This window comes from Pleurodeles waltl, chromosome 2_1 (genome assembly GCF_031143425.1).
Source record: "Pleurodeles waltl isolate 20211129_DDA chromosome 2_1, aPleWal1.hap1.20221129, whole genome shotgun sequence".
Classification (NCBI taxonomy): domain Eukaryota; kingdom Metazoa; phylum Chordata; class Amphibia; order Caudata; family Salamandridae; genus Pleurodeles; species Pleurodeles waltl.
This window is the reverse complement of record NC_090438.1, coordinates 92,296,869-92,321,545: the sequence shown is the minus strand read 5'-3', so window position 1 is coordinate 92,321,545 and position 24,677 is coordinate 92,296,869. Positions and strand designations below refer to the sequence as shown.

The 24,677-nt window shown below is 44.9% G+C and overlaps 1 protein-coding gene across 1 annotated transcript in view; it reads left to right on the top strand.

Moving 5' to 3' along the window:
• Positions 1-24,677, top strand: part of C2_1H8orf48 (chromosome 2_1 C8orf48 homolog) — a 268,634-nt gene that overhangs the window by 121,083 nt on the left and 122,874 nt on the right. Inside the window, exon 4 of the mRNA XM_069210512.1 lies at positions 7,200-7,423. Coding sequence (XP_069066613.1) covers positions 7,200-7,423 — 224 coding nt within the window. The remainder of the gene's footprint in view (positions 1-7,199; positions 7,424-24,677) is intronic.

The window sequence follows — 24,677 nt, the reverse complement described above, 5'->3', positions numbered from 1 at the left end:
AGCTCAGCTCTAATAAGACGGACATGGTACTCTTCTGGAAGGGCACAAAACTGATCCTCGGTCTGGTGGGTATCCAACTGGCACCCGATCCTACTCTGTCCAGCAAAGCCAAGAACTTGAGAATTGTGGTCAACAACCAACTATCAATGTCCAGCCAAGTCAACTCGATTACCTCTTTCTGCTTCCATATCCTCAAGATACTCAGAAAAATCTTCAGGTGGCTTCCTCTCAACACTTGCCTAACAATCACCCAGGCACACCAGCAAGCTAGACTACGGAAACACCCTCTACATCAGAATCTCTGCCCAACTCACCAGCCTGCTCTAGATTGTTCAGAACGTAGCGGCCAGGCTCATGCTGAACCTCCTACCTTGCACCCCCATATTCACTTGCCTCAAAGACTTTCACTGCTGTCCATCCACAGGTGTGCTCTGTTTAGACTACTTACGCACATGTAATAAGCATTGCACAACCTACATCCCACCCACCTGAACAGCTGTATAAGCTTTCACATTCCCAGCAGATATCTCTGGTCAGCCAACCTCCTGTTGGCAGCCATCCACTGCATCCGAAGAGCCAGAGCTGGTGCAAGCATTTTCTCATACCTGGCTCCTATTCGCATTAGGGATGCAAGTCCTAAAAGTCCAGAGGAATCTGAAAAACTTTCTCTTCAAATAGGTCTCAGCCAGGGCGCTACTCATTTCCCCCCTCCTCATCAGTCTCAGGAGACTCTCACGGACACTTTACAAGTACACATAACGTACCATAGCTTGCTAGGATTGCCACCTGACTAGTAATTTACTGACCTGGCTGATAATTTCATGTCACTACAAAAAGTGAGGAAAATCATTACCATCTTATAGAGAATGCCGTAGGGGCGCAATGGGCATGTGCGCACTCTTTGAGTGCCCCTGGGGCACTTTGATAGTACAGAAGGGTTTGAGCGCTTGTTCGACCCTTCTGTAATACAGATAGCACTGGTGCACATGTAGCAGCAGCAATATCTCAAGAGGGCGATCCCTCATTTGCATGGGGGTGTGGCCCCATGCAGATGAGGCATTAACTTTGCCTGTGCACCTGCGCTGTATTCTGGACGTGGGTGCAGAGGCAAAGAAGCTGTGAGGAGGCACACTGAAAGATGCTGCACTGTCAATGCGGCGCCCCCGAGAGCAGCCCTCTTGAGGAATGAAAGGAGGTACCATGGAACCCCTACCTCCCTAGACATCCCCTTGCAGGTGGGTGCAGTCACTCACTATAGGTAAATCAAGCATATTAGAAGAAAATTGGACTGTGAGTTTAGTGACAGCCTCTACATATTCCCAGCCAACCAAGGAAAATTATTGGCCCAACCTGATAGTGTCATGCTACAGGACATTGTAAGAGAAAACCAGGATTATGACCCCCTTCTCTGCCAGCAGTTTCCTGGCGGTACCACCACCATGAAAATATTGGTGGAGAACGCGTGCAGGGGGCCTCAGTGGGGGCCCTGCACTGCCCAGGCATTTGGCCCTCCCCAGCCAGCACCATCGCAATGTTTTTGCAGACAGTGAACATTGCGAGGGTGCTAGTGCACTCTGCGCCATTGCTGCTGGCTTGATTATGAGCTGGAGACAATGCCATAGGCTGTTTCCTGCTAGGCTAGCAGGTGGAAACTCAGGTTTCCGCCCGCTGACCTAGCGGGAAACTCTTAATGGGGCATGCGGGGAGGTAGCCAGTATGGCGGCAACCTCCTCGTCAGAAGTTTGGCAGACGGAACTGATAATCAGCCCCATAGTATCTGACATAATGAAGGCACATGAAGTAGGTGAACAGTGCTACACAGAATTCAAGCTTGAGCGACTTGAGAATAATCCACCTATTAAGAAGTTTCATGATCCAATGATCATAAACGAACTGAAAACCTTCCCTAACATGTCCAAAAACAAGGCAATGAACAGCAATGGCAGAACAGTCATCGTGAAAGCAGACAAGAACTATTTGGTTGAATCATTGTGACAGCACAGAATTGGACCCTTCAAATGGTGGATGTACTGTCTCATCCATCAGGATCTTTACCATGGGTTTTAACAACTCCAGAAGGTCTGTTGTGAAAGACAAACAAAGCTGTTTTAGCAACATACTTGCAAAAAAACATTACCCCTGCTGAGGAAATACCTGGAAATTCAGCCACTCTGATTGATGGTATGGTTCTTGTTTAGAGAGTAAAAGAAGAGGAATCAAACTTTGGTGAGGTGGCTATGTCTGTCTTGTTCATGGCTTTGCAAGAAGGAAATAGGAGTCAAAAAATCGATGTTGTGTTTGATATGTACAGTGAGACGTCTATTAAGAACAGTGAAGGGACAATCACAGGGGAAGACCTCAGGCGCCAACAGACATGCACAGGAAACATTTTCGCAGTTTGGAGACAAATGGGATCTCTCTGAAGAACTAATGGACAAATTAGAGCAATTCTCCTGCTTACTGTATGCACCAAAATCTTAGGTGCATCAAGTGAATGACTTGAGATAGCACATATTCTGCACCAAGAAGGGGTAGATAGACACTCATCAACTTCCACCTTGCAGGGACTTTCTGAAGAAACATGCATAATGTGCGAATTATCAAGCCACTATAAACAAGAGATGTCTTCTGAATGATCAACAGACACCTATTCCAATTGGGAGAGGGTGGAAGTTGGAAAAACACTAGTGAGCAGAGCAACTGGTAGTGGACTGGATAGAGGGGCAGCCAGCACCTCAGGCTGTGTTAGATCTACTAGCTTACAACTGCATTAGGAACTGCAAAGTGCCAACATGTGTCTGCTGTCTAAATGACGTCAAGTGCACTGACATGTGCAGAGCTCCCGTCTGTGAAAATCAAATTGACGCAGAGAACGAAGACACCTATTTAGAAGAAGCTAATGACGGCGACTGTAAATGATAAAATTGTGTTTATGTTCACTCCTGACATACACTGCCCTGTGTAAGATGTGACAACTATTTTTATTTGAAATTGTAAGTGAAAATTATGCATATAATCTGTATCAATATATGAGTAATACAATTAAGTTTTATTGTTATTATTTTAAGGCTATATTGGTATTGTTACAATTAATAATCCTAATCTGGTGGAATTAGATTTATTTTTCCACATATTATGATGAATGTGTATGCTATTTATCAAAAATCTGAAAACCATTATTTTTTTGGCTATGGTTACTAATCCAGTGATATCAGACAAAAAGCAAAGAGTGATGACTTGCTATCACATATTTTCCACCTTTAGGCATCCGTACCTTGCAAAAAGTCATGTTAGAACCCATTCCCCAAGTGGTACCAACGGCCTAAATTTGGGATCCTGGCTCATGGCCGAAATATAATTTTATTGATTGCTATGCTCTCTGTGGAGCATTTTTTCGTTCTTTGCCTTGTTTTCTAGCAGATCTTCTCTTTGTTTTTAGATCTGTTCATTGCTTCATCTACAACCTTCGTGGGGTACTAGATACTTGTAGAAATGTTTCTTATAACTATATTTCTTCTATTTTTTTATTGTCTGAGATGATACTTTATATTCATAGCAGTTATGATTTTTGAGAGATTCGTGATGTTATAGTGTAGTTTATAAGAACAAGGTAAACCCAAGGATATTTTAGGGACCTGGGGTCAAAGTATATTTTAGGGAACAGGGGTCCCTCAACAACAATATAAATCACAATTTCCACTTAGAGATACAATGAAATCATTGTACAGTTCGTAATACAATATTTATTGAATAAATAATAATTTCAAAGGAATTAAGGAAACAACACATAAGGGACGCCTAAAATGTGTGAGATTACTCTTTCCAGCACAGTTATTTAGTATCTGTATATACACAAGTTATAAGTAATGGGAGTCACACATACATTTGTGCCAATGTCTATTAGCCAAGCTGAGGAATAAATAACTGACTTGCTATACTATATGTCAGATTAAGCCAGTACCCATACTCATACTGAAAACTAATTGCCAATCACATTATGGGTTATGTTACAACTGTTAACGTTTCGATCCCTTAAAGCAAAGTGCATGGGATCATCATCAGGACTCAACCATTTGAGAGTCAAGATATATGTATTTGCTGAAAGGAACAAAGAAGGGGGAAAGGAGGAGAGAATTAAATAACATCAAAATTAAAACCAACATAACCATATTGCCCAATTCCTGTAGAGACAAAGTGATCACCCGACTGGTGGCAAGACAATCGTGCAATACATCAATTCATGCAGAAAAGTGCAAAGTGATAACAGAACCTGAGAGAATCCAAAGCCAACAAGAGCAGACAAACCAATATCTGTGTCCTACCAATAACAATTAACACCTGCACGGAAGGTGGATAGGAACTTCAGTTGGAAATTATCATAAAAGCATATTCCATCATGCAGCCAAGAATCAGAAACTACCTTGTAAAAACACTGCAGATAAAAAGTTAGAAGCAGCCAATAATATAGCCTGCAATGGGAAAAGGGCGTAAAAATGATCAATCACCGTACCGATGCAGCACCATCTAATCCCAAGGTAAAATCTACAGTGGTTCTGCAAGGTAATTTCATCACACATAGAAAGAGGAAAACGCTGCTTGTGATTGTTTTTGTGCAGGAAGGTGTCCCTTCCTGTACAAAAACAATCATCCCTGCAACGTAGGATCCTTGCACCGTGGTGCAAGGGTGCCTGCGTCGGCGCTAGGCAGCAATTTGTGCATCAGCGCAGGGGGAGAGGACAGAAATGCACTGTATCTTTTAGATATGGGCCATTTCTGCACTTTTGTGATGGCGCAGGGCCACCCTCTGCCACGGGCGCCTTACATGAGGCCCTTGAAGTGCAGTTTTGCTTGCACCTGCAGCTTCGGGTCGCCTGTTAGTTGCTGTGGGAATATTGGGAGTCATCATTTTCAGTTCCCCCATTTTCAGCCAACATCCCTTCTCTAAATTCTAGAGTGGAATAACCTGGGTAACCGGGGTTACTGGGTCCTTTCCCACATGAAAATCCTGCTTCTTGTCCCAGATAACAGGCTGTTTTCTGCTGCGATTTACGACCTGTCTAAACCAGGCCGGGCCTATTTCTGAGAGTCAGAGGGTGGGGGAATACGATTTCATCTGCTGCTAATTGGCATCCGGTGAAACTGCACCAGTCATCATATTCCTAAAACACCAACCCAGAGCATTAGAACCCAGGGGGACACTGGTCCTGGCAATTCATACTGATGCCTGAACACTTTCCCCTTGCTGAGATACTTCAATGTCCTTGGCCTAGTTCATAATATCTCTAGGGAAGATGGATGTCTCCTCTTTCAATTTAATATGAAATTGCCTTGATACCGGAAAGGAATCTAGAAGTCAGGCACCCCACTAAGTAAGGAGGCTACTACATCATGGCAGGAATCTTAGTCTGCATCCACTGTTTCCTACATGATCGATACCAGCTGTAAAACCCCTAGTAACTGCCAGTTGTGACAGGTTACTACCAGAAAACAAATGTTTTACACGGAATTACAAAACTATCAAATCTAGAATAAGAGCTACCAATATATTGTCAAGAGAAGTATATGTAGGTGAGTGTAAATGTACTATTATTAACTTCACTTTGATGATATACATGTCTTCAAGGTACATAGATGTAGAGCCAGGAATACCAAACCCATGCTTACCTCTGTATACGTACCTTGATATAGTGGTAGTCAGTATGTTGTAGATATGATTGTATGTTGATATTTGTGTCCTTGATATTCTGACATATAACCTGTTAACCTAGTGATTGGCAGTTGTTACTTTGTCTCCTGTTTCTCAAAAGACATACTTGCCGTAAAAGTCATTTCAGGGCAGAATAGTTTAAGACTAAGTGGGTCTGTGTGATTGCGGTAGCTACTATGGCAACAATCAATCCTGCCCATGATCTTCCACATATCAATGTAATAAAGGTTTTTTCTAATTACTAATGATATCCTTTTAGGAAGGATCCCATCCTCCCTCATTTCAGTCTTCCATGGACTAGAAGTTTCATTGAATAAACATGAAAGCCTGATTTGTCTACCTGATCTTCGATTGGGCGAATAAGCCAGTTGTTATAACAGTATTTAAGTTTGTTGGCGTATAATAGTTGCAAAATGTAGAACTGATGCTGTCTCAAACATACAAAAGGTGCTCCACTCACTCTTGGGTGAACTTCATTTGTTTTTCATGCATGATATTTTTGGTGCACTATATGACACACTGTGGAGTTGGGAGGTCTAAGACATAAAAATTAATTTGATATATTTTTTTGGAAGCTATGCTCCTTAGTAGTGTGGAAATGACCTCCGATTTTTGTTTATTGGACATATCTCTGTTCGTCCTGTTATTTTTTAAGTATAAGACAGTTCTGTGGCCCTGAAGAAGGTGGTCGAGATTGTGCAAATCCACCTAAACATATGTGGACCATTTTTAAACCCACTTTGGCGACACCATAACCGGAGGAGAAGGAACAACGGACTCTGTCTGTGTTGTGGGGAGTGTACAATACTTCTGAACTGGGTGTTGTAAAGTGTGTGCGATCTGGTATGAATAGGGTGATAGAGGTAAGAGTGAGAAGAAGGGGACAAAAGGTTGTGCTCTTTTTAGGATTAATCAATGATATTGTATATATGGACATTTTTGGCAAATGTGGTTTCAATTTGTACTATTTATTGTAGTATCTATGTTTTTTTGATAATACGAAATTGCAGCAGCAAAGAAATCTATGTTTATGAAAATAATTTAATGCAAAAAAAATAAATAAAATGATGTTTGTAAAATTTATATAATGAGTATTTTGGGTCTTTCCACTTTGAATTATTTCCCTCTGTAAAATTGGGATAGGCAAGCGGGATCTTTTTTTCCTCTCTTCTTTGGGGGAGGGGAGGGGGATTACCGGTGTTTAATCATACTAGACTGACACCCTGCCATGAAGCATGAAGAGTAATGAACGGAAGGGGTATGGAGCAGACTCTGAATATTTCTGCCCACCTTCCACTGATACTTGGGTGCTCATTGAAACTGACTGTTGGGCTACATAAAAGTCTATAATACACAAATTCATGATCAGTGCTTTGGAAGCTGCATTGATCCTTTTATTTCCTGTAACAGATTGCTCAGTAGACTGCACACCAATGCTGCTGGAAGTGCCAGGATATTTCACTTGATTAACCTGTTGATGCTCTGCCCACAGGAGCCGGCGAGGAGGCAGCTGACGAAGGGCTGGATGCGTTGCAGTCTTTTTGCTTCAATAAGATAAGGCAGATCCGTCACTCAGTGTCATCCCAGAGGCAAGACTGCAGGAAAAAGAAAAAAAAGCAATCAAGGAAGGCAGACACCAGTGATGTGAACTCAGCAGCTCCCAGCGCACTTGTTAACAGAATCTACCTGAACAACCTCAGGGAGACGGTGAAACAGGTAGAGAGTCTGAAGAGAAGCTGCTATATAGAGATGTATTGAAACAGAAGAAAGAACTGCGCATTCCATAACTAGGAATCCATTGTGCACAATGGGCCTATGTGTGACAGCAAAGGATGCTTGAATCTCTACGACTCTGAGTCCAATGTTGTGCTTACAAGTCTTGTTGTTGGCTTGGTGTATTTCCTCTCACTTGTCCCTCGGGGTATGAAAATCATTATATTAGGCTAAGAGGTTGAGCAATTTTGTTTGAAATATTTAAAGTTTGGAACTTCGAAATCATTAAGTTTGAAAATAGCCGATTGGAGTTCAAAAAATTAATAAATATTCCAGAGTCATATTTTGTAAAGCAAATAATATTAATTCTGAATTAGATAGATGTGTGTAGAAAATAATTTTAAAAATTCAAACGTTTAATATTTAAATAACCTACAATGGAATACTGCTTTTGGATTTTAAAATGTTAGATTTCAACTTAATTAGCATGTTTAAACAGCATGTTATTTAATGGTAATGTGCACATGCAACGTTGTGAGCTAGCTTCCATTTTGAGAGGAGAAATAGTTCAAGCTATAGGCCCACATATCAGGGGATACTGCTACTTGAGATGGAAAGAAAAATATAACCTGTATTTCTGACTAAAAAGTTTATAGGAAGAAAGTAGAGTAGAATGTGGGATTATCTTGAGCTTCCTCCCCACCACCCCTTGTTTACAACCAGAATCCCTGAATGTGGGAGAAGTGTATCACAAAGCAGCAAGAGGAGATTAGGGGTCCATCCTCTGTATGGAGTTGAGGATTTCATGGTTTTGCATAGGAGTTGTGAGAAGAGAAACAGATTTGGTTGGTACCCGGAAGGAGGTTGGTGGGGTGCCCCTATAGTCTGCCTAAACTGCAAGTCCTGGTTTTAACAGACTTTCCAAAGTTCATATGGTTCCTTACTGCAGGGTCCTTTTTGTAAGTTCTGTACGAGACAGATCCAATTTTTCCACCATGTAAACTGAGTTCCTGGCCTTGAAGGATTTCCTTCCAGGTGTTATCCATGACCCTATTCTATATCTGAAAACAGAGTGTGCCTACTGCCTTGCACTTGCCAACTGCTGATGGAATTGTGAAAATGGGAAATATGCTAGACATCTTCTTTTGGGTCTGCTACATTATCAGGACTGAGAGCTGAATCACTCACCTTCATTAGCACTACATGTGGGAGATGCACCAATAAGTCCTTAATTCTGTCCCTGTGACTTGGGCCAGCTAGACAAGACACATATGTGAGACACTGGAATTCGAAATGTGACAATCTGGTGTCTTGCATGGGCAGGACCTCAAAGCCTTTGGAGGTGACTCATGCTGGAGAAGGTGAGGAAGGGAGGCTTTCTGGTCTGCCTTTTATTTCCTAGCCTGCTTGATCTGGGCAATGAGATCCTTACTCGTTGTATACAAGGCTATTAATCAACACCTGATTGCTCTATTGAACTTGTTTCCTCTGTCGTGGTGCCAGTGGCTAGATGGGATCAGAACTTGGGCTTTTCTGTTCAATTCAGGTTCATTTTAACTGTCCATAAATTGCTGTCTTGGAATGCGGCATTCCCGGTCATCATTACACGTACATGGCTCAGTAGAGCCCTATCCACTTCTGAATCAATCCCTGGCTTCCATTGAGACATGATTGAGCAGCCAACTCATCCTTTTTTGCCCCAAACGTGCTGTCAAAATTGCATTTGAATAGCAGATTTCCTTTTTTTTTCCTTTGTGGTCTTCCTTAGCTGGAGAAGTACGACACTGGTGTCAGATGTTGTCTACAATTTTGTTAGAACAGGGTAGGAAACTACAGTCCTCTGACCAGCTTTCTGCTGTATATGGTGACAGAGGCATGGCTGCCTTTTAAGATCCAAATTGCCAAATATATTATATTCTGTTGGCCTTATTATTACTTTTTGCAGAGTTATTTCTGCAGTTGGATATCCATGGTTGTCCAACTAAAGCTAAGGTAGCCTTCATTACGTCCTGTCTGAACTAATTATGTAAATACTTTGTTGTTGGTTCATTCTCCGGAAGGCAATGCTCACTCTAGGCAAGAGGTTTTAAGTAATGAATTTGCTTACATTTTGTTTGTGTCGGGCATCATCTGCTGACAACCTGACCACAAAATTGGTGCCCACTCCGCAGGCATCAAACCATAGAATCCTCAGTCTGTGGGACAGTGGCCAAAAAGAGGCATTCTACTGATCTTGAGAAGCTGGAATTCAACGATTCGACCAGCACATAAAGAGTGCAACACACATGGGTTGACACACCTTAGATGTTGCTTTATCCCAGCAGTGCAAATGCCAACTCCAAACCAAATACTGCTAACTTTTACTGCAATATTTTTAGAATTGTTTGCATCCATCTAGAAAAAGAGAACAAACTGGCTGTTTGGCAGCTGTTCAATGTTTCTAGTTCTATGGAGGAACCTTGTAATGAATCAGGTAGGAATCCAGTTGTGCGGAACACAACACCGAGCTATAGGATCTGCAAGAGAGACTACTGTGTCTCTGGAAAGTTGCTGAAAAAGCAGTACTCTCTTAGGATTCTGGAAACCCTGATGCCTGCAACTGAGTTGTTGCAGTTTGCCCTATATACTGTGCATGTGCTTAGCCAGATTGTGTCTCAATATAGTGTGTTCCATCCATAACCACAAATTATCAGAGCTGTACTTAAACCACTCTGTGATGATCTTCAGCTGTGTAGCTATATCGTATATATGAAAGTTCAGGGGCTGTAGGCCTCCTGTATTTTTAGTGTACCTCATTATTCATGAGGGTTTTTGGGTTTAGCTCTAGTCCAGAAAAAGTTTTTAAAAAATTGTATAGAGGAGAAGAAAGCTTTGCCAACCAATATTGGTAATGCCCGGAAGAGATACAGTACCCTTGGTAAGATGTTCATTTTTATTGTATTTAAACAGCATGTGCACGATAAGCAGAAGTTAGACCATAGTAATGACCTTTTTTATTTGTTATTGCAAATAGGTATAGGTTATTCTGTACAGACGATGTATTTGCTCATTGATTTTTAATAATTAAATATTTAATGTAAATGGTGGATCATCGGAAGAGGAATATAGTTTGTAGATCTTTGACTGTTTGGGAGTGGTAAATTCAGTATTTAAGTCCAAATTATTTTTGTAATAGTTTAAGTTGTTGCAATTAGTTAACCAGCTTGGGAAGAGGGATTTCTGATGGATACAACTACCTGTGGATTCCTCACCTAATGAATACTCCCATTGCGCCAGCATTCGACGGAAATCTTCTTCCTAGCTTCTGCACGTCGACGAGGACGTCACAACTGCCCACGCGACGCCGTCTGACGTCATATAGGCAATAAGAGGTCCTCGCCGACGTCAGTTCCCTTTTTTCGTGCCATTCGAAACGGTTATCTTCGAGGGAGCTACTGTTGCTGTATCGAGAGTTACAGTTTGTTTTTTGGCGATTTTTTTACTTTGCGAGATTACAATGTCGCAAAGGAAGTCAGGATTCAAGCCCTGCCGTGAGTGTGGTGGCAAAATGTTGGTAACGGACCCACATTCTGACTGTGTGTGGTGTCTTAGTTCCGACCATGATGTTGATAAATGCGATTCTTGTCAACATATGAATCCTAAGGCCCTGAAAGAGCGTGAGGCCAAGCTTTTTCTTGCGAAGTCGAAAAAGAAGGAGAAGAGACATCATCGAAAGTCGTCGTCACCGAAGTCTCATCGGCGTCATCGGGACTCCCGGCATCGTCGAGATTCACGGCGCCGGTCGAGTAGGGAGAGGTCTCAGTCGAGGTCTCCATCGGCTCGACGTCGGAAGACTTGGGAAGTCAGTCCCACTGTCACTCCCCAGCCGACGACGCCGTTACCATCTCCGGCTTCACCGACTTCACCCATGTCATCGGGCCATCCTCCTTCTGTGTTTGAGGTTCCGCAGCCTCAGATGTTTTCTCCGTCCTTACAGACGTCGAGACCGGCGTCGGTGTCGCCTTCGAACCAGGCACCCCAGTACCCGGCTTTCCCGGCCCCTGGAGCTGACAGTACCGCATTCCTGAATGCGATGTTTTCCATCTTCCAGCAGATGGCTCCAGGTGGTGGACCGGCTGGTCCTTCGGGCCCTTTGGCCTTCAACATGGGTGCTCCGGCTCCACTTCGACCGGCACCCTTTATGTCCTTTCTCCCCCTAGGGAACGTGGGCTCGGTGCCCGGATCGGCTCCTGAGGTTTCAGCTCCTGAGGCTTCGGCTCCTGCGGCTTCGATTTCTCAGCCAATGACGCCGTCTAGACCTCCTCCGACTCCGGGACAGTCTTCACACCTTTCGGCGCCGAAGACAACTATGGTGTCTGTAGACCTGGCGTCTGACGGATCCGACGATCGGCGTCATTCTTCGGTGACGCCATGTCAACGCCGAGAATAGAGAAGAGGCTGCACTCGAGGAGGCTTGCTCTCCGTCTCCTTGAAGAACAGGAATACCAGAGGCAAGCCTTGGAGGAAGGGGAGATCGAGGACTCTCGTGAGGGTCTCCTTGGACTTGACACTGCTAGTGGCCTAGATACCTCCTCTGAATGGGACTTGTCATCACCTGGGGAGTACACTGAGGAGGCGGCCACTTTTCATTCTGTTATCAGAAAGGCAGCTAGCTTCCTGGACCTCCCTTTGCCAGTAACTGAAGCCAAGCAGAACATATTGACGGAAGTGCTGCACCCTGCCTCTACATCAGCAGAGCCACTTTTGCCATTCAATGAAGCGCTACTGGACCCCATAATGGAAGTCTGGAAGAAGCCGGTGTCTTCTTCAGCCGTCAATAGATCTGTGGCTAGGAGGTATCGGGTTGCACCGGCTGACCCAGGTTTTCTTTCCAAGCATCCAACACCTGAAAGCTTGGTGGTCCAGGCTTCCTGCTCAGCACAGTCTGCTCCTGGGTCTTTTCCAGCTGTTCCCTCGGATAGAGACTCCAAGAAGATGGACATGTCATCCAAAAAGGTGTTCTCATCATGTAGCATGGCATTGAAGTCCACCAATGCTACATGCATTTTAGGAAGGTACATTTATGTCCTGATGGACGAGATTAAATCAACGAACACAGAGGTTCCTCAGGAGTTATTAAGCCTGGTATCTGACGCTCAGGAAGCTGCAACTCAGGTTATCCAATCTGGGTTGGATACAACTTTCTCGGTTGCTAGGGCAATGGGCACTGCTGTAGTTACGAGGAGGCAGGCCTGGCTCCGTAACTCAGGATTTTCCTCTGATGTGCAGTCGACCCTACTGGACCTTCCATTTGATGGTGACAAGCTGTTTGGTGCCAAGGCGGATTCGGCCTTAGAAAGGTTCAAAGAGAGTAGGGCCACGGCCAAGTCGCTGGGCTTGCAAGCCACTTCGTCTACTTCCTCCAGATTTTTTAGGAGGTTTCGAGGATTTGGTCGTGGTTCCTCCTCCTCCTCCTTTCGAGGGAAATTCCAGCCACCCACCTCTGCTCTCTCCTATAGATCTTTCAGTGGGAGGGGTAGGGTCCGTACAAGGGGAGCAACTCAGCAGCACTCTGCCTCTTCCTCTTCCTCTGGAGGGGTGCAGCAGGGGAAGCAGCCTTAGGCTTCCACCAATTCCCACTCACTCCACTCCTGTAGGGGGGAGGTTACTGAATTTTCTCCACAAGTGGGAAGTTATAACATCAGACTCCTGGATTACCAGCATTGTGAGAAAGGGCTATACCCTTCCCTTTCGGGAGTTTCCGCCCCCCCCCCATCCCGCCCCACCCATCTTATTGTTCAGAAGAACACCTCCTGTTGTTAGAACAGGAGGTTCAAGTCCTCCTTTCAAAGGGCGCGGTGGAGTTGGTCCCAGAGCAGGAAAGGGGTCAAGGTTGTTACTCGAGGTACTTCCTGATTCCCAAGAAGGATGGTCGGTTGAGACCAATCCTGGACCTAAGGATCTTGAATTGGTTCCTCAAACAGGAAAAGTTCAAGATGCTGACCCTAGCTCAGGTGCTATTGGCGTTGAACAATGGAGATTGGATGGTGTCTGTCGACTTGCAGGATGCTTACTTTCATATCCCTATACTCAAGTCGCACAGGAAGTATCTCCGGTTTGTGGTGGGGTCGCAGCACTATCAGTTTGCGGTCCTTCCGTTTGGTCTTACTTCAGCACCTCGAGTCTTCACAAAGGTGATGTCGGTGGTTGCGGCAGAGCTCAGAAGGAAGGGGATAGCAGTATTTCCTTATCTGGACGACTGGTTGATCAAAGCCAGGTCTCCGGAGCTCGTGTTGCATCACCTGCAGTCGACAACCCAGTTGTTGTACGACCTGGGCTTTTCGGTGAACGTGCCCAAATCTCACCTAGAGCCCTCTCAACGCCTCCTGTTCATAGGGGCAGTACTGGATACAACATTGAATCGAGCCTTTCCTCTGCCTCAGCGGATTCAGGACATTCAGGCGTTGGTTTCAATGTTTCAAAGTGGAGCGGTCATTCCAGTCCTCAAGGTCCTACGTCTGCTCGGTCTGTTTGCCTCCTGCATACTGTTGGTCACGCATGCTCGCTGGCACATGAGGGCTCTTCAGTGGTGCCTCCGAAGGCAGTGGTCTCAACACAAAGGATATCTCGAAGGCTTGGTGAGGATCTCCAGAGAGGCTGCCACGGATTTGAAGTGGTGGATTGCGGACGGCAATCTTTCCCGAGGAAGGCCGTTCTCGCAAGCTCCTCCAGTGGCCACAGTAATAATAACGGATGCTTCCACTCTAGGGTGGGGAGCTCATCTGGGGGACCTGGAAATCAAAGGTCTTTGGTCTCCAGTAGAACAGATGTTTCATATCAATCTGTTGGAGTTACGGGCTGTACGTCTGGCTCTCAAGGCCTTCCTCCCGTCCCTTCGCGGTCAGTCGGTTCAGGTCCTGACGGACAATACTACCGCGATGTGGTATATAAACAAACAGGGAGGGGTAGGGTCGTACCTTCTCTGCAGAGAAGATCTTCGACTATGGTCCTGGGCAAAGGACCATCAGATTTGCTTGATAGCAAATCATCTGGCCGGAGTCTTGAACGTACATGCGGACAATCTCAGTCGCCATTTCTCGGCCTATCACGAGTGGCGGCTCCATCCAGATCAGGTCCGTCTAATCTTCCAGATGTGGGGGTTTCCTCGGATAGATCTGTTTGCCACCCGGGAGAACTCGCACTGCCCGTTATTCTGCAGCCTCCAGTATCCGGTTCAAGGACCGTTGGGGGATGCGTTTCAGATGACCTGGTGCGACCATTTGCTTTACGCGTTTCCCCCCATACCCTTGATTCCTCGAGTTCTGAGGAAAATACGCCAAGACCGGGCCCAACTCATCTTAATAGCTCCGGATTGGCCAAGGAGGGTATGGTACACGGACCTTCTCCAACTCTCACTATGCCCTCCGCTCCGTCTCCCTCTCAGGGCAGACCTCCTCTCGCAGTTGCAGGGGCAGGTTTTACACCCCCACCTTCAGAGCCTGCACCTTCATGCCTGGAGATTGAACGGGGCAACCTGAGTTCTTTCTCTCTCCCGCCTGATGTAGTGGATGTTATCTTAGCGTCCAGGCGACACTCCACTAAATCTATCTACGCTAATAGGTGGTCTAAATTTGTGGTTTGGTGTGGAGAGAGGCAGATTGATCCCTTACGTGCTCACTTGTCGGATGTTTTATCTTTTGCATTGTCTTTAGCACAGAGGGGCTGTGCAGTGGCTACGGTTAAGGGATACTTGTCTGCTCTTTCAGCCTTTATTTGTCTTCCAGACCAGCCTTCTTTGTTTAAATCCCCTATAGTACTTAGGTTCTTGAAGGGTCTTATGAATAAATTCCCTCCCACTCCTTTCGTTATGCCTCAGTGGGATTTGAACTTGGTTCTAACTTTCCTTATGGGGACCCCTTTTGAGCCTATGCACTCTTGCCCCATGAGATTATTGGTCCTAAAGACGGTCTTTCTGATTGCAATTACTTCTGCAAGGAGAGTGAGTGAGTTGCAAGCTCTTTCTGTAAAACCCCCTTATACATCTTTTTATGGGGATAAGGTGGTGTTGAGGACCAAGGCTGCTTTCCTTCCGAAGGTTGTTTCACCCTTTCATATGTCCCAGACGATTACTCTTTCCACGTTTTATCCTCCGCCTCAACCTTCAAAGGAAGAAGAGAGACTTCATCGCTTGGACCCAAAGAGGGCGTTAAGCTTTTATATAGACAGGACGAAGGATTTCAGGCTGGAGGATCAGCTCTTCATCGGGTACGTGGGACAGAGGAGAGGAAAGGCAGTCCACAAGAGAACACACTCCAGGTGGGTTGTTCTTTGCATTAAAATGTGTTACTCTTTAGCAAAGAAAGAACCCCCTGATGGTATAAGAGCTCATTCCACCAGAGCTAAATCGGCCTCTTCGGCCTTGGCTAGGGGTGTTCCTGTGGTTGACATATGCAAGGCCGCAACTTGGTCATCCCTTCACACTTTTGCGAAGCATTACTGTTTGGACTCTGAGGTCAGAAGGGACGGCCATTTTGCACGGTCGGTGCTGCAGGATTTCTTGGTTTGACCATTCGGGCACCCTCCACCGAGTGGGGTACTGCTTTTGGACGGTATTCATTAGGTGAGGAATCCACAGGTAGTTGTATCCATCAGAAGAACGAGTTACTTACCTTCGGTAACGACTTTTCTGGTGTATACATTAGCTACCTGTGGATTCCTCACGGTCCCACCCGCCTCCCCGTTGCCTGTCTGGTCTAACCAAGTAATTCTTGAGTGTGCTCCTCTTGGTTTTGAGGACTTGTATATATTTTGTATATATGTTCATATGTATATATATTGCTCATATGTTTATTTATTTGTTTTAAAAAAAAAAAAAAAGAGAAAAGAAGAATTGAGTGGATAGAATGATGTAATTATTTACAATATCATTAAATTTAGCAAATTGTTCTTTCATCTCAATGGCCTATTATTCTCAGGCATGTAAAAAATGTTGGTACTGACGTCGGCACGTCGGCGAGGACCTCTTATTGCCTGTATGACGTCAGACGGCGTCGCGTGGGCAGTTGTGACGTCCTCGTCGACGTGCAGAAGCTAGGAAGAAGATTTCCGTTGAATGCTGGCGCAATGGAGTATTCATTAGGTGAGGAATCCACAGGTAGCTAATGTATCCACCAGAAAAGTCATTACCGAAGGTAAGTAACTCGTTCTTCTGGTTCTCTCAGGGTATGCAACACGCATGGCAAATAGCAAAAGGAAATTGACATCTTTGGTGTGTGCCTCTGACCCAAAAGAATACCTTGGATCCCACTCCACTAAAGTGCTTTATAATGGTAGGGTTGTAATAGACTGCCATTATTATGGAAGTGTATTCGGGTTCAAGGCCCAGGTTCTCCAATGACCAGTTCACTTGGTCAGAGGATTTGTTGCCATTTAGTGATACCAAAATTGTTGGATTTCTTTTTCCTCTCCGATCCTTTGTCCGTCTTTTGTTATCATGGGTTCATCTTGAGGATATAATACCTGTTTGATCCGCATTGATTAGGTTTAGTAAAATCTTATGTAGACTGGCTACAAGCCTCTTGTGTATTTTCTGAACAGAAAATAAGGTTTGATGTTTTCCTTTCTAGGGAATATCATCTGTTGCCCCATCACTCATTGAGTGCAATATTTTACCTTGATCAGCTATATAGATGAAAAGGGGTTCAAGTATACGGGTCAATATAGATGAGTTGGTTTTATAGAAATTGCTGGCAATGTCGTCCGGAGAAGGTTGTTTCTTTTTCTTTGTTTTGTTAGTATGTCAGAGTTTCTTGTGGGTCATTGGAGCTTATAGGATTTCTCTGTACTTTATATTTAGTTTGGGGAGATGTATTTCTCTAGAGATTGTGATTGCAGGGTTCATTCCTCTCCAGTGTATAAAATGTTAGAAAACTTTCTAAACTATTGAAGTTTGACTAAAACAGGAGCCACTCCCCCAAGGGATTTGCTAGCTTTAATGTACCTTTTCTCCTTTTTGCCTCTTAGCAAAAGTGCTACATGAGTACCTACTTTAGTTTCGGCTATACATAAATGTTTTCTGAGGTACAGTAGAGAAAGTTCAGCATTATAGTGGATATGGTTTTTAATTAATCCTGGAGTTGTGGTTGCACATGTTTGTAAGAGAGGGGTGTGCCTGGTATTCCTTTTCCACCTCTTTGATTTCATCTTCAAGTTTTGACATTCAGCCCTTCATTATCTAAGGAGGTTTAACCAGAGTGTGATGCAGTGTCCGCTGATTACTGCTTTAAAGGAAATCCCAGATTCCAAGGGCTGATAATTTGTCATTTTATTTTGCTGTAAAACATTCCTCTAGTGTCTGAGCAAGCTCATTTAAAGTCTGGGTCCCTAAGAAGTAGGGTGTGCCAGGAGGGGGTTCTGGGCGGTTTGAGATTATGGTTTAGGTGTGCTATGACACTACAATTTGACTTATGTCCTTGTAGAATGTGTGTTCTTGTCACTCCCTCCAAGTATCACTCAAGCCAAGTTCCTCTGCCTGTAATTTAAGCTACTTTGAGAATTCCCCAGAATTGCTGGTGCCCAACTTGGCTCTCTCCAACATGACGCTCAATATGAAGTTGAAGTCCTGTGTCAAAATAGTGTTCCTGACTGTGAACTTGGCAAGGATGGGCAGAAGGGAATTAGAAAGCCCTTTTGCCGCTGTGTTTGGGGAGTACACAATTCCATCAGTGAGAGGGTGCACATTCAAGAGGATTTTGATCAGCAAGAACCTCCCGCCTGTATCTTTTCTCACACTGGTAACTATTAGTTGTATGTTCTTTTGGGAACACATGACTACTCCTTTATGTTTTTTTTAATGGCAGGTGAGTAATAAGTAGGTGGGTATTTATTTCTCATCCTGTTTTGGCTCCCCTCATTAAGATGTGTCTTATGAACTGATATTAAAGCAGGCTGATGGTCTTTGATGGATCACTGTTTTCCCTCCCTTTAAGCCGAGGAGCTCAGCCTCCCACATATGTGAGTGTTTTCAACATGACCAGTTAGTTATCTGCAGCCCTCTGCTAAGAGATGATGTATTTACTCCAGTATTGGAACTTTCATAGATTCACATTCTTGAATTCTTCCCAGTCGTCGAGATGGGAGCCCCTGGTACATCAAAACAGCTATACATACAGGCTACTGCAAAGAAAAAAGGCCTAAGACCTTCACTTTAGTAGCCTAACCTCATCATTATGAGCAAAAAGACCGAAACAAGGCCCAGCCAATCAAGCTTCCCCTCCCACTAGAACCCTCCTGAGAGGAGCTCCCTTCCCTCAGATTTTCTACCGCACATCGTGCTAGGGAGTCTCCATTGAGCTCTGCTCAGTCAACACTTCAGAGAAGTTCATTTTTGCTGTTTTCTTCAGAAAAAGGATTTTCTACAGCAAGTAAGGTGTCTTCTTCTTACCTTGCTAAAGAGAACTCTATTTTGGAAAGTATTCACCATGTCAGATAAAGAGAAGAAAAGCCTTTTCAGAGCCTGTAAGACCTGTGGGAAAAAGAGGCTTCACTCTGAGGACCCACACAGAGACTGTATTTACTGCCTCTACCCTGACCATGTGGCCAAAGACTGCAAGGTCTGCAGGACCTTCTCTAACAAAACCCTCAAAGACAGGGAGGGTAGACTACTAATTTGGCTCCAGAAACTGAAGTCCAGATCTAACCCAGTGTCTGTTTCTGACAGTGAGGAATCTACAACTTCCTCCAGAAAGCTACAAAAAAGAGGCAGATCTCCTCAACCTCACTCGGAAGATGTTCCTAGAAAGGCTCACAAGAAATCAAAAAGGCTGTCCTCTAAACCTGGAAGTCCTTCCAGTTCTCCTCACAGGAGTTCTGCTTCCTCTAAAAGGCACTCAAAAGAGAGATGTGTGTCCTCAGAGCGCAGTAAGAGAGCTTTTTCTGAGCCTCCAACACCGCCTCCCGGGGTGAAACAGGTTTTTAAGAGGCCATCAGGAAAACCTACAACGACGACACCGTCAAAGACATCGTCGACGAGAGCACTGTCGACGGTGGTGTCTAAAGGTGTCTGCACAGCATCGTCGTTGACGGCTACAACGGCTACAATCTCTACGGCGTTACCTTCTTCATCGATGATCGTGTCGACGACGTCCTCGTCGACCACGTTCATGGTTGCCTCGCCCATCGCCTCTCCTTCATCCATGCTGCCGCCTGTGAGACCGTCGACGTTGACCCTACGTCGTCGTTTTCCTTGTCGACGAGAATTTCTCCATGGATGTCGACGACTCTGTCGGCGACGCTGATACCATTGACAATGCCGTCGGCGATGTCATCCGTGTTGCCGTCGACGATTCGACGAGGGTTAAGGCACACAAGAAGTCTTCTTTCCTTTCACCGTTGGTAACATCTCCAAGTAGAGTTTTAGCCTTGGTACCTACGCATCTGCTGGAACAAGAGGACTCAGATGATGAGGGACCTTTCGGGGTTGCTCACAGCCCATCAGAACTGCATGTCAAGTGCCAGGATCTGGAGGAGGACACCCAGAATGATCCGCAATCTTACTACCCTCAACCACACCAGTATCCTTATCAAGAGCAGATGGTTTCCTTGCCAGGATCACTCATAGCTGATCTACAACTTATGTCGGACGACTATAGAAGGTGGTTTCCACCAGCTGGCTTGGAAGTTCAGCAGCCTGTTGCACTCTCTATACCTTCTACCCCCGTCCATCCAGGAATCCAAACATCCGAAGGACCACCACAAACACCGATTTCCATTCCTATGCAGGATTTGTCCTCCTCCTCTGATGATGATAGAGAGGAAGGAGAATTGCCGGACGCAATAACTGAATGGGATGATTATCAAATTCCCACTCCGTCCTCTCCCTCTCCGGTTCCTGTAGATTCCCCTCCAGGTGACATTGGCGTTTCCACAACCTGCTGGAAAGAGCTGCTAAAAGATTTGAGTTGCCCATGCCCACAAAACAGATGGACTGTTTTTTGTATGATTTTAAGGAGCCTTTTCAAAAGAGCGGTAAATCTATGCCGATTGTGGACTATATCTGGAATGAGGGCATTAAAGTTATGAAGAACCCGGCCACGGTCACCCCAGTTCTACCTCGCCTTGATAAGAAATATAAGGCGCTTGAAGATTCTCCGGCCTGCCTAACGGGCCATCCCAGACCCGACTCAGTAATTGCTCAGGCGGCTCAACGCAGATCAAGGAACCCTTCAGCACCAATCTCTGCCCCACCCGACAAAGAGGGTAGGAGATTAGACAATATAGGAAAAGTGTTTCATTAATGGCTTTGCTTATTATTCGAGCTTCTAACTCTCTGGCTATCTTAGGCAGATACGATAGGCAGATATGGGCTGACATTGCGCCCTATTTGGATTAACTGCCTGAAGACTCTAAATCAGAAGCCAAGAAAGTCTTGCAGGAAGGGGAAAGATCTTCTGCAGAAATCATAGACTGCGCTATGGACATCGCTACTACGGCTTTCCGTCAGATGGCAGGTTCTGCTGTTCTCAGAAGGCAAGGTTGGCTCAGAGCGACTTCATTTAGACCCAAAATAAGATCCTTGACCTTCCCATTGATGGTGAAGACCTTTTTGGGAAGCACATTGATGATGCGCTTCAGTCAATCAAGACTGACACGGACACAGCCAGGTCCCTGGGTACCCTGCAGTTTAAAAGGCAGCCTTTCCGAGGAGCTCGAGGCCGTGGCTACTCATCGTACAGACCAGGGTTTCAGCATTATAGATATCCTTCAGTCTCTGTGACATCCCATTCCTTTCGTCCTCAATTCCAAAAGAGGGATGCCTCAACAGGCGACTTATTCGAGAGTTTCTCAGAGAGGAAAGGCTGGAAGACAACCAAAAGAGGCAGGCCGTAGACAATGACTTGCTATCGTCTCTGGCTACAAACCTTCAATTGTGTTCAAAACTAGGGGGAAGGATTTCCCTCTACTTCTACAATTCCCAGAAGATAACATCAGACCAATGGGTCCTAAATCTCATACAGTTTGGCCATACTGTGGAGTTCTTGCACTACCCCCCTACGAAGCCTCCCCTTCCTCGAAAGGTGAAGCACTTGCATCTGCTCAGGCAGGAGGTCGAGTCTATGCTCCTCAAGGGAGCTATAGAAAAGGTTCCGCATCGGGAGAGAGGAAAGGGCTACTACTCCTGATTCTTCTTAGTCCAAAAGAAGCAAAAAAGTTGCCACCCAATTTTAAACCACAGGGATCTCAACATTTATCTCAAGAAACAATCATTCCGTATGATCACTTTATCAGACATCCTGTCCCTTCTAAACTCTGGGGGTTTCATGGCCACCCTCGATTTACAGGACTCGTATTTTCATATCCCTATTCATCCCTCCCACAGAAGATATCTCAGATTTGCAGTAGCCGGAGACCATTACCAGTTCAAAGTCTTGCCCTTCGGCCTGAAGTCGGCCCCCAGGATCTTCACCAAGTGCTTGGCTCCAGTGGCAGCTTTCCTCAGGAGGCAGAACCATCAAGTCTTCCCGTATCTGGACGATTGGCTGGTCAAAGCCAGATCCAGATCTCAGGCGCAGAGGTCCACGAGAGCTTGTATCGAGCTATTCACGAGCCTGGGCCTAACGGTCAATCGCGAAAAATCAGCTTTCTAGCCCTTAGGGAGAATAACTTTTCTAGGGGCAGTACTGGACACTTCCACCAACAAGGCAGCCCCTATAGAGGACAGACGGACAAAGCTCATCTCCATCGCGAAGCGTTTACAAAAAAGAAAGTACGTTTCAGTTCGCCTATTCAAGCCCCTGTTAGGGATTATGTCCTCCTGCATTCCTCTGGTGCCTTTCTGTCGTCTAAGAATGAGAGCCCTCCAGGAGCAGTTAGATCTTCAATGGGCAGAATCCATGGGGTCTTTCGACAATATCATCAGGATAACTAAGCCCATGATGCTCTCTCTAGCTTGGTGGACTCAAGAGTCTCACTTAGCGAAGGGGCTTTTTTTTCTCCCCCAATAAGCACCTTGGGTGATAACTACAGATGCTTCTCTCGAAGGATGGGGTGCTTTCCTCCAACAGCTACAAGTAAGAGGCAAATAGAAGCCGCACCAGAAAGTCTTTCACATCAATTACTTCAAATTGAAGGCTGTTCGACTTGCGCTGTGCACTTTTCTCCCAAAAATAAGAGGTTCCTCGGTTCTCATCCGGACAGACAACACAACGACAATGCATTACATAAACAAGCAGGGAGGAACCAGGGGCCAGATATAGGTAGGTTTCCTTTTGCGAGGTGCAAATTGCGAGTCCCAGCGACTCGCAATTTGCACCTTGCAAAAGGAAATGCAGAAAGGTGTCTCAGACACCTTCTGCGACTCGCTATGGGGTCGCAAAGACCCACCTCATGAATATTAATGAGGTGGGTCGCAGTTTGCGACCCCATAGCGAGTCTAGGCACTCACGGGGATGGTGGCCTGCTGGAGACAGCAGACCACCATGTCCGTGACTGCTTTTCAAAAAAGCAGTTTTTTTTTCTCTTTGCAGCCCGTTTTCCTTAAAGGAAAACGAGCTGCAAATAGAAAAAATACCGAAACCTTTTAGTTTCGTTTTTTTTCAGAGTAGGCAGTGGTCCATAGGACCACTGCCTGCTCTGAAAAAATATTATTGTGAGCATTCACAAAGGGGAAGGGGTCCCATGGGGACCCCTTCCCATTTGCGAATGAGTAACCATCCACTTCAAGTGGATGGTAACTGCGAGTTGATTTGCGACCGCTTTTGCGGTCACAAATCAACTCTACATAGCGGTGCGACTCGCAAATAGGAAGGGAACACCCCTTCCTATTTGCGAGTCTGAAACACATTTTGCGAGTCGGTACCGACTCGCAATATGTGTTTCTGCATCGCGTGAGGGCATTAGTGCCTCGCAAAAGGCTTTTTTCGCTGTGTGCGTGGCGCTAATGCCTTCCTACATCTGGCCAGTATTGGAATCTTTCATAGATTCACATGCGAGCCTCCCTCCTCCCCTGGGAAGCTCACCTTCTCCTGTCTTCTTCAGATACTCATATACTCGTGCTTGAGAAAATCTGAGGGAAGGGAGCTCCTCTCAGGAGGGTTCTAGAGGGAGGGGAAGCCTGATTGGCTGGGCCTTGTTTCGGTCTTTTTGCTCATAATGATGAGGTTAGGCTACTAAAGTGAAGGCCTTAAGCCTTTTTTCTTTGCAGTAGCCTGTATGTATAGCTGTTTTGATGTACTGGGGGCTCCCATCTCGACGACGGGGAAGGATTCAAGCATGTGAATCTATGAAAGATTCCAATACTGGAGAACTACAGTTACAGGTAAGTAACTTATTTTCTTTCTCCCTATTGTCCATAGCTGACTTAGCCTGCAATCTAGCTGACTGACCTTATTTTTCGTATTTCACGTCGCGTTGGCCCTACGAGGTGATGAGGAGTCCCCTTCACAGTTTCCCAACATTACAATAAACTTGGAAAACCATAAAGCCTGTTACCAGTAACCCAAGTATGAAAGTAATATTTTTTGGTGCATCCTTCTATGGTTTTTGCCAGGCTGTGTCCTGTTTTGCGGAGAAGCACCCAGGGGTGTGGAATTCCTATAGCCTGACGCCTAGGACATACTGTTTTGGGTCAAGGACAACAAGTTGTCATGTTTATTTTGTTCTTGGGACAAATAGACCCAACCCCCTGTAGCACAACGATTTGGCTTCCAGTTCACAGTACCTCATAATGGAGCAGGGAAAGGAATTGTCTGCAGTTGAGTTAATGTTTGGATCTATATGTTAATGCTGTTAAAACTTGTATTTATGGTTCATTAATGCAAAGCCTTTATTATTAGGGTGAATGCTCTAAACAAATGTTGTAGACTCGGACTGCACCACTGAATGTGTGCAGTAAAAAAATGTGTACACACGTTTACAAAGTTTTTCTATATGAATCTACGTATAATGCTCCAAGAATGCTCTCCGATTAGATGCAAGTAGGTGCAAAACCTTGAAAGCAAGATTGATGATTCTTTGCTTTCATAATAAAATGCTCACAACACATGCAACTAGAAAAAACATGTTTTGCTAAATTACTGTGAAATTTTGAGTACCATTTCTTTGAAGTATCATTTAGCAAAATGTGTTTATGTATGCTAGCATTTCCAAAACATATTCATGATTGAATATCAGTGTAACCACTTTCAACAAGATTGTGGGAAACATGAAAATAAACAAGCATTGGTAACTCCAATAGATCTGACATTGGTCAGTTGTTTGGTTTTGTCAATGTGTGTCTTGT